A 9,816-nucleotide genomic window follows, 5' to 3' on the forward strand; every position below is an offset into this window, starting at 1 on the left:
AATATGTTGGCAAGGATAAACAATATGTTTATCCTTGAAGGATATTGCTGACAAAAAGTTGAACGACTTGCTAAAACTCGCGAAGATGTGCATTAAGAATTACAAAAAATGATGTCCTTGACTCTGAAATATAATATATAGCACTGCCAACACAATGTAGCCTAGCGGTCTAAGTGAGATCTTTTTACAGATCAGCCAGCACAGCCTAACCTAACGTAACCTAACTTCCAATTTTGTTTATTTTACTCAAAGATTTAAATGTAATCTTGGAATTTTATCATTGAATTTTGCTTTTATTTTAATTTCCATTGTTTACGCAGCTGCGAAAATCGGTGTTCACTCTTTTGGTCTGATTAGATTTCTTCACATGAGCCCAACCAACGATATGAAACGTTACAAAAAATTTAATTACGTTTAGCATTTTTTTGAGAGGCATAGGCTATTGTTAATTTGCATATGTCGTAGTCGGGTGTCTTTGGTTAATTTTTTATTGATAGTTGATTTTGTATGACTAGTATCAAGCACAGCGCAGAAAGGGTGTTTTATTTAAAAGCATGCCGAGCCATATGATCTAAGACAGATAGGCGCTTGCAGCGATATCTACTAAAGAGTGATCAGATTGGATAACGCACGACTACGGTCAAACTAAATGTATTATATAATTTTTTTCAGTATTCATTGACATTTTATTATGGAATTACGCCTCAGCAACGTTTCCAAATCGTACAACTTTATCGCGAAAATCGACGCTCTGTGAAAAGTGTTCATCACGCCTAACTTATGATGTTTAGCGCTTAGGCCCATTTTTAGCTTAATGGCTACGTCTATAGGCAAAACAATATGTGGGTTAAGGAGTATTCCGAAGCCATTCATACATGAACACAACCGTTTGGTGCGGTCTATAGGCTGGAGGAATCATCGGCCCATATTTCTTCAAAGACGAGGCTGGCGTCAATGTACACGTGAATGATAAACCCTATCGCGCCATCATAAACGACATTTTGATGCCGAAAATTGAAGCTCGCGGTCTCCACAACAAGACGGGGCTGGTTCCAATAAGACGGCGTTACTTGCCACACATACCGTGAAACAATGGGTTTACTGCGTCGTCGTTTCAGTAAGCAATTTATCTCTCGTCTCGGACCAGTGGATTGGCCACCGATATCGTGTGATATCACACCGTTGAACATTTATTTGTAGTTGTATGTAAAGTCTAAAGGCGGCCGCCGTAGCCGAATGGGTTGGTGCATGACTACTATTCGGAATTCACATAGAGAACGTCGGTTCGAATCTCGGTGAAAACACCAAAATTAAGAAAAACATTTTTCTAATAGCGATTGCCCCTCGGCAGACAATGCCTAACTTCCGAGTGTATTTCTGCCATAAAAAAGCTCCTCATAAAAATATCTGCCGTTCGGAGTCGGCTTGAAACTGTAGGTCCCTCCATTTGTGGAACAACATCAAGACGCACACCACAAATAGGAGGAGGAGCTAGGCCAAACACCCAAAAAGGGTGCACGCGCCAATTATATATATATATATATATGTAAAGTCTGAATGCTTTGTGGATAAACCAGCTGCGACTGAGACATTAGAAACTGGCATTACTACAGTTATTCTCGAGATACCAGCCGAAGTCCTCCAGTGAGCCATTCACAATTGGTGTTTACGGATGGACGAATTGCGGCGCAGTTGTGGCCAATATTTGAAAGGGATTATTTTTAAAGAATAAATATTATGAATGGTTCTATACCTAAATTATACAGAGTTAGCAATTAATTTGAGTTAATAGACGCAGCAAAACCGGTAAGTCTTTAAGCCAAATATAGGGCCCGCCATCTATCGTTAGGGATTTGAACTAGGACACTTATCTGTCATCTGATTTGACAGAAAATTAGTTTTATTCTTCCGCTGAACGAAAATGGTTGTGTATACGCTCAAAGAACGCTGGGAAATATGACGACATTACTTTGAAAATCATGGTAATGTTGCAGAATGTGTACGAAAATTACGTACGGCAATTGGAAGAAGAAAATCACCGAATGAAGCGTATGTGCGTTACTTTGCGAAAAAAGTAAGAGAAACTGGGTTGCTTATTGACAAACCAACGCCTGACCGACCAAAAACCGTGCGTACACCCGAAAATATTGCTGCTGTGGCCGAGAGTGTTCGTGAATCACAAGGAACATCAGTTCACCGTCGTTCTCAACAATTGGACATTTCGGAGACATCATTGAGACGAATTTTGCGTAAAGACCTTTGTATGACGCCGTACAAAGTCCAAGCCAAGAGCCATATGAATGAAGTTGTGTTCCATCATTAACCGGAAGGATTGTACTTCAAAATAAAAAAAACAGTTTGGAAAAATATTGAGTAGTTACTATTTTATAGCATTTTTAATTCCGTAAAGTTATATGGCGGACCCTGTACTTATGCTTAGGAATGGCATCAGAATTTGCCTCTTCGCATTGAACTCACTCTCAAATGGGTGTTTGGCTGCTACTCAGAGGATGCAAATGGTTTTTACTCCACTCACGATGCTTTAAAAAAAGTAAGTCGCTATGCTACGAGGACTCAGTATGTAAAGACAGCCAACTATAGACACACATAAATGACCTGGGATGAAGTTAAGTAGAATCGTGTTGATAGAATGAATAATGAAGATCGTGGCCCACATCAAATGTAGGACTTTGGAGGTTTATATAATACTTCTTAGAACTTTGCAGCCCCAGTAATAAATGTAGATATAAATATTAACTTTGGGGCTGTTTATCTTACGAATGAGCAACAAAGAAATCGAGCTGGCCTAATGCATGGAAGTAGGTGGTTTTATTAAATTCATATTTCCACAAACCATTTGCAGTTATGATGACACCCATAGTGGTATTGTAGTGGCTGCGTGTGGCATGCATCAATACGTCAATTATCGTAAACACGATGAATCATACAAATCTAAGTATGCCGCATAGAATGAAAAGTAAATAGCATTAGACATACATATATACATATATATAAATTGTATATATGTACATATATAACTATGTAGAGTCGTAAGTCCTGGCACCTAGTGCAGTATATGTTTGCATTTGCTTGGATGAAGCATGTTTGATACATCTAATAAATTATAATATATAGTAATAATTAAATATGTGTGTATGTACTTGCATATGGACTTTACATATGAATGGAGGAAATAGCGTAGAAATGTTGCTGAAGATTAGTATTTATCGCATTTAATAGAAAGTGAATACCTAAACTGCCTCAATGGCACAAAAACAAAATAATAAATACTGACACCGCATGCCACATTCCACAAATGCATGCCACATGTCGCTGCGCCTCAAACTTGGCTATGTAGAAAATATGCAGTATGCTTTCCTAACATTTTTATGTTCCACAAAGCGACTGTGACAACCAAATGTTGGGAAATATGTGTATACCAGCACAATGTGCCGCTGCTGCTGTATAGTAAATTGATTTGTGCAAGCGCCTCAAGTGTATGTGCTTGTATGTACGTATGCAGGCACACTTTTCTCAAGTACTTCTATGTAACTGATTTCAATTGAAAGTGCTAAAAAGAATTATGTTGAGGCATGGCGTATTCTTTACCATTATGTCGCCTTCGGTTAATATCTGCGTCAATTGAATGACTTCAGCGTCGTTATCATTGATTATTTGTTGTTGGTGTTGTAGTATGTCGTCGTCGGCGAGCTCCTCGTATGTCTCGACTGCGTCTTCTAGATTGATGACGAGGTTCTCGCATTCATCCATCTTGAATGCTGGCCTTTCAGTGCTGTAGCCCCCAGTGCAGTAGGTGGGCTGTCGCCTTCTCGCTGCCGTTGGTCGCCGTTTTTGAGCACTTCGCTTACTCTCACACACAAACGATATGTAAGTGGAAACTTTGCAAAAACTTCAACTCTTCAGTTATTTCTAAACGACACTCACACTGGTACACTTTCTTATGCAACAATAAAGATTAATTCATAGAATTCTATAGCTTTTAGTTGCATATACACAGGTATTCAGCTCCTAATTCATGCGAATTAAGTTTTCACTTTGCAAAAACTTCTGCTCGCTAACGCACTCTGTATACCACGACTTCGGCGAAAGTCCTTGAAAATAGTTGCCCTTCTTCAGATTCACACTTGTCAAGTACTTCTTAGCAAAATTTGCAACTTTGCACTTAACACTTTTATTTCCAATAATTAACCGATTTTTTTGTACAATATGTAATTGATTTTCACTTAGTTTTTTTTTCCTCTCAGTTTTCTACAAATTTATTTCACCAGTTTGCTGCTTTTTATTTGATTCAGCGTCACAGCGGAAATGTTTGTGGCAGCGGAAGGTCTACGAATTTTCCTATCGTTTTCCACTGCTTCGTGTTTTTGTTTGCCACTTTCTGTGGATCTCATTCCAGACACGAGCATGCGCACTGCTGGGAAAATGATATGACTGGGTTGGTGGTTGTTGCCTTGGCGATTAATATTGCCCGCATATCCTGTCGCAACAGTGACACCTGTAGTTATTTTGTAATCGGCATTTAAGGGTAGGTTCATTGCATTGCAGGGTGGTTAAGAGTAGAAAATTCCGACTCATGTTTTGCACTGAAATGAATTCCATTTTTTATTTTTGTTTTAACACACTGCCAATTCAAATATTCATAACAACTGAACTGGAAAAATTATGTAAGATTTTGAACAGCATAAATGTTGGACTTATAAAGAAAGTATTATCCTATTAACAGTATAAATTTAAAGAAAAATGTTTGGCCCAAAAACTATAATGTTATTTTGGGATAGCTATACTAAAAGGGCATACAAAAAAAATAATAATTCGCACGTCCTCTTCTGTTAGGTGTTTGGCCGAGTACGGTCTTAAACATACTCCGCAAAAATGGTTTTCTATGAGAAGTTTTTTCATGGAAATAAACTCACAGGTTTGCCATTGCCTGACGAGTGCGACCGATATTAATAAAAACTTCTTCCATCATTACTGTTTCACGTACGGTAAATCGAATCTACACATTCCCGAATGATAGTCTCGCACCTATCCGTTCGGCTACATTGGCGGCGGTTACGAAAAGGCTGAAAAGGTATACCAGTTTTTAGAATACTTTGCATTATAAAGGGTAACTTTTTAGCTTTTATCTTTTAAACAGTTGGTTTAAACGGCTGACGCACGTTTCGTGTTTTGTTTCACTGTCACACATCTTCAGTGTGGTCTATAATTTAACCATAAATCGTCTTACAAACGAACAACGCTTGCAAGTCATTGAATTTTATTATAAATATGTGTATTCTGTTAAGAAAGTTTAAAGTCTAAAAATTGTGTTCAGCGACGAAGCTCATTTTTGGATCAATGGGTACGTAAATAAGCAGAATTGACGGTTTTGGTGTGAAGATCAGCCAGAAGAATTGCAAGAGCTACCAATGTATCCAGAAAAGGTTACAGTTTGGTGCGGTTTATGGGCTGGAGGTATCGTTGCACCGTACTTCTTCAAAGATGCTGCGAATCGTAACGTAACTGTGAGTGGTGAGCGCTACCGTGAAATGATATCCAACTTTTTTTTGCCCAAAATGCAAGAGCTTGACTTGCATGACATGTGGTTTCAGCAAGACGGTGCCACATGCCACACAGCAAGCGTAACAATGGACTTGTTCAGAGGCGAGTTCGGTGAATATTAATCAAAACTTTCGGTTGAAATTTCCACAGAAAGTCGGGTCTGTGGCGTGTTTTGCAATAGTTTGGAGGTTGCCAAACAATTTTTGTTTTTCTTGAAATCGCTCATTCCTTTTCAGATTTTGAAGAGTACCCATAGCGAAAAATGGCAACATTCAAAGTAAATAAAAGCACCCTAAAGGTCCAAAAATGCGGTGCGTCTTTAGCAAAAGATTTTAATAAGTCGAAGCGGTTCATATTTAACTGGTTGCGATGGTAACATCGAAGTTAGAACGGATGACGACTTCCCCGACCCTAAAAAAGGTACCTCTCCAAAATAAAATCAGAAGATCATTGATTTGTTTGTAACAAAGCTGAACTTCTCGCTGCGAGAAGCTGAAACAGCTTTAAGAAAAAATGGTGTTAATGAATCCAAAGACGCAAAAGCCCCTTCACGAAAAATGTTCATTTTAGGCGAATAATTGCATACGTCGATCCTGGGGCGAACGAACTGTTAAGCATCTAGTTATGGTTCATCTTTGGGACTGCTTCTCTTGGCCAGTTCTACTGTACCAAAATACAGTGACTTTAACCCTGCGTACTCAATTTTTTTAACATTTCCGTTTAAAGAGTTTGATATTTTGAGGGAAATTTGTACAATTTATTTTTATGTGCATAAAGTGTGTGATTTATATGGCTTTTGTAGGAGAAATAATATGTATTATTATGAAAAAATTATTAAAATTAACTTGGAATCAAATACGTTTTCAAAACTTGCCAATAAGACCCTGCGCTATAACACATCGACTAAAAGTCCCGATCCTAACACATAGATGGCACTACTTTCATTGCACTCACCTCTTTTTCAGTTAGTACTAACCTTAAAAAGATCACTCTTAAGATTTGATGATATTCTATTCATTAGTTCCTAAGTTATTATACTACTAATTGACGCTACTTTTGTTATTTTCAAAACTCTGGATCAAAAGGAATTTCGTGTTTTAATTTTACTCTGCTTCGCAATAGGAAAAAATATTGTTCAAGGTAATGGCTTCATGGGGACTCCGATACATGAGAAACAACAATAAAAAGATGGTCTGAGTTCAAACGTGGTCGTAAAGACACCGATGTTGCACAACGCAGTGGACGTCCAAATGAGGCGGTAACACCAGAAAACATCAAAAACGTTCACAAAATCGTTTCAAACGATCGCAAAGTGAAGTTGGCGGAGTAAGATGACATCGTCAAAATATTAAGGGAAAGTATTGACTTTATATCGCATAAGCATTTGACTCTGAAAAAAATCTGTTCAAAGTGAGTGCCGCGTTTGTTCATTTTCAGGCAACGCACCGTGTCACAGGTAAATCAAAACAATGGCAAAATTAAATTGAACTTCGAACCTCTCCCACGTCCACAGTATTCACAAGATGTGGCTCCCAGCGACTACTGGCTGTTCGCAAACCTAAAAATATGCACGCCGGTAAAAAATTTTCTTCGAATGATTTCGCTGAAACTGAGGCTTATTTAGAGGCAAGAGATAAATCGTTCTACAAAAGTGGTATTGAAATGTTAGAGCGGCGCTGGAATGTCTGCGTTATGCTTGATAGCAATTACGTTGTTGAATAAAGCTAATTTGGGAGAGAACAAAACTTCTTTTTTTTTTGTCAAGTCCTGAAATTTTCAGCCCATGTGTAAAACGCACAGCATATGAAATTATGCACGGACTTAGAAGCATTTTTGGAGCACATATTTTGAATTTAATGGCATATTTTAAGAACTTAAATTAAGTTTTTGAGACCTTATTTTGGGTTGCCCTCTTTCATTGTTTCAATTATAAGTAAAAAATACCACAATAATCGTAAACGGTCTCCAATTTTATTAGCTGGGATCATCGAGAACCCACTTCAGGTTCATACAAACTTCAAAAAACTCTCCCACTGCCTAAAACTGTAAAATCATTCATTAACCATAAAACGGTTTTCTAATAAAAATTACGCATAGATATTTCATTCATGCTTTCATTCTCACTTACCTTCGTGGCATCGTCGCTTACCACCACTAAGTAATCGTTGCTGCTTATCCTTTCGCTTACTTCACTGCTCTCATCAACTGCAGCAACATTTTTAACACCAATATTGACTTTGCACACTTCACCGTTTATTAATTGCGCTTGGTCTTTGGCAAGCAACTGTTGTTGTCGTTGCTGCTGTTTAAAATGATACTCTTCGTGATTTGTTTGTGATCTCCTTACATTATTGTTGCCGTCAGCCACAATCATGTCGCCAACATTCTGTTCTTCTGGCTGCAACAACAAATGAGCCAAACAATTTTGATGTTGTTGGTTTTTATAAGCATCAAAAGTGGCTATATTTGTATGAATGCTATCAATTACAGCAGCGTGGGCGGCTAGACCATAGTGATGGCGTACACCAATTACCGCCTCATTCTCTATGCTCTCATCATACTCCTCCACCTCGTCGTCATCGTCGTCGTCATCATCATCAGTGGTGCTGACAACGGTACAATATTCACAGCCACTTACATTGGCGTACACTAAATCTGTTGTTGCCGTTGCGTCATCAACGACATTAGTAACTTCAAGAGAAGTAGCACAATTTTGACGCAACTTCTTTGCATGACTTTCTGCTCCATTTGTTATTGTTGTTACACTTTTTGTTGCTGCATTGCTTGTTATCCGTTGGTTTGATTTGTGCTCAGTGCTTTCTTGTGTAGATTTGTGTGTATGTACTATTTCTGACTTCGATCGCTTTTTGTTTCGGCCTTTCTGTTGACTCTGTTGCTGCTGCTGTTTCGCATTCGGATTCGGACTCTGCTGCTGTATCTGATTTTCATTTGAATTTTGATTTTGTTTAGCCGACTTTGTGGCGTCGTCAATTGTAGCGTTTGCATAATTGTCCTCATCCGTTGACTCAAGCGCCTCTTTTGCTGCCTTTGACTTCGATTTCGTCTTCACCTTCTGCTGCTGCTTCTGCTGCTGTTTCTGCTTCTTGCCGTTCACATAGTAATACTCACATAATTGATTTCCATGCTCGTCCTTGAGCGCAATATATTCAGTGCTTTCAGCAAATTTACTCCAAATTTGGTTTGCTGTGGCCAAATCCTTTTCGGATAATGCGATTGTTAGTACGGAGGGATGCTTTGATACACACTTGCCCATAGGTGCTGGCGTTGAACACTCCTTTGCTTGACAAAATCTACTTTAGCGCTATGTACGTGTGTATGCGTACTTACTCAAATACATGCAAGTTTATACTTGCCATATAAGGCGTATTTATTTTTATTGCTTTTGCTGCGGCTGTTGCTATTATTGCGTTCGTTATATTTGTTGTATCTTGTGCACACTTTGTTAACTGCTCAGTATTGTATCTTTTGTCCCAATCTAATGTATGTTCCAACAAATCCTTTTGTTTTTGTTATTTGCTATCAGCCCAACTCTTCAAGCTCTTGTATCACAGATGAGCGCATTGCTGGCTAACTAAACCAAATTTTGTGGCTAGCTACTGTCTCTAGTTCCAAAAATATTGTATTACTATTTGCTGTGTCTTTTGCCACTGCTGCTGTTGCTGCATAAATTGCGTATTTATCTTCAATGTGCTAGACTTTACCTTTCTCACCCGCACTTTCAAAATTTCTTGGCATCTACCACAAATTCTTTTGAATTATCATTGGCGTCGCAGTTATGGCACAATTTTGTATCTTAGATTTTGACAGGTTTATTTTTTTGGCAACTAAAAGTGTTTTCTATCTACTGAATGTTTAATCCGACTTTTTTGTGCCAATTATTTGGAGATAAGTGTGGTTTGTATTTATTTAGAAATCTTTAGGCCACAAGCTGTAAAAAGAGAAAATAAATCGTAATATAAAGCAGATGTGTAAAAAAATTAAATACAAATGTTTATATAATGTATAGTACATGTAAGGCGTTTTTCAATAGGTGCGCTTCAACTTTTTTCCGATAGGGAGGGCAACGACGCAATATTTTTTATTTTTCGCTTGTCATTTGTAAACTTCATTAGTATACATTTCATCATGGAACGCTACACACTTGAGCAACGATTGCAAATCGTGCAAATTTTTTATGAAAATAATCGTTCTGTTGCTGCTACTTTAAGAGCATTACGGCCATTTTACGGCCCA

General features: G+C 38.1%; 1 protein-coding gene across 9 annotated transcripts in view; it reads right to left on the reverse strand.

Moving 5' to 3' along the window:
* LOC128862111 (uncharacterized) overlaps positions 1-9,506 on the reverse strand; it is a 114,862-nt gene extending 105,356 nt beyond the window's left edge. For 8 of the 9 annotated variants that reach the window (XM_054100548.1, XM_054100546.1, XM_054100545.1 and 5 more), the window contains exon 1: positions 7,691-9,506. In XM_054100548.1, the coding sequence (XP_053956523.1) occupies positions 7,691-8,836 (1,146 nt within the window). In that variant the 5' untranslated portion in view covers positions 8,837-9,506. Of the gene's footprint in view, positions 1-3,609; positions 4,314-7,690 lie in introns of those variants that run through there. The other variant, XM_054100550.1, reaches the window with a different exon arrangement.
* Positions 9,507-9,816: the final 310 nt, after the last annotated feature.

The sequence above is a fragment of the Anastrepha ludens genome, chromosome 4 (genome assembly GCF_028408465.1).
Source record: "Anastrepha ludens isolate Willacy chromosome 4, idAnaLude1.1, whole genome shotgun sequence".
NCBI classification, from domain to species: Eukaryota; Metazoa; Arthropoda; class Insecta; order Diptera; family Tephritidae; genus Anastrepha; species Anastrepha ludens.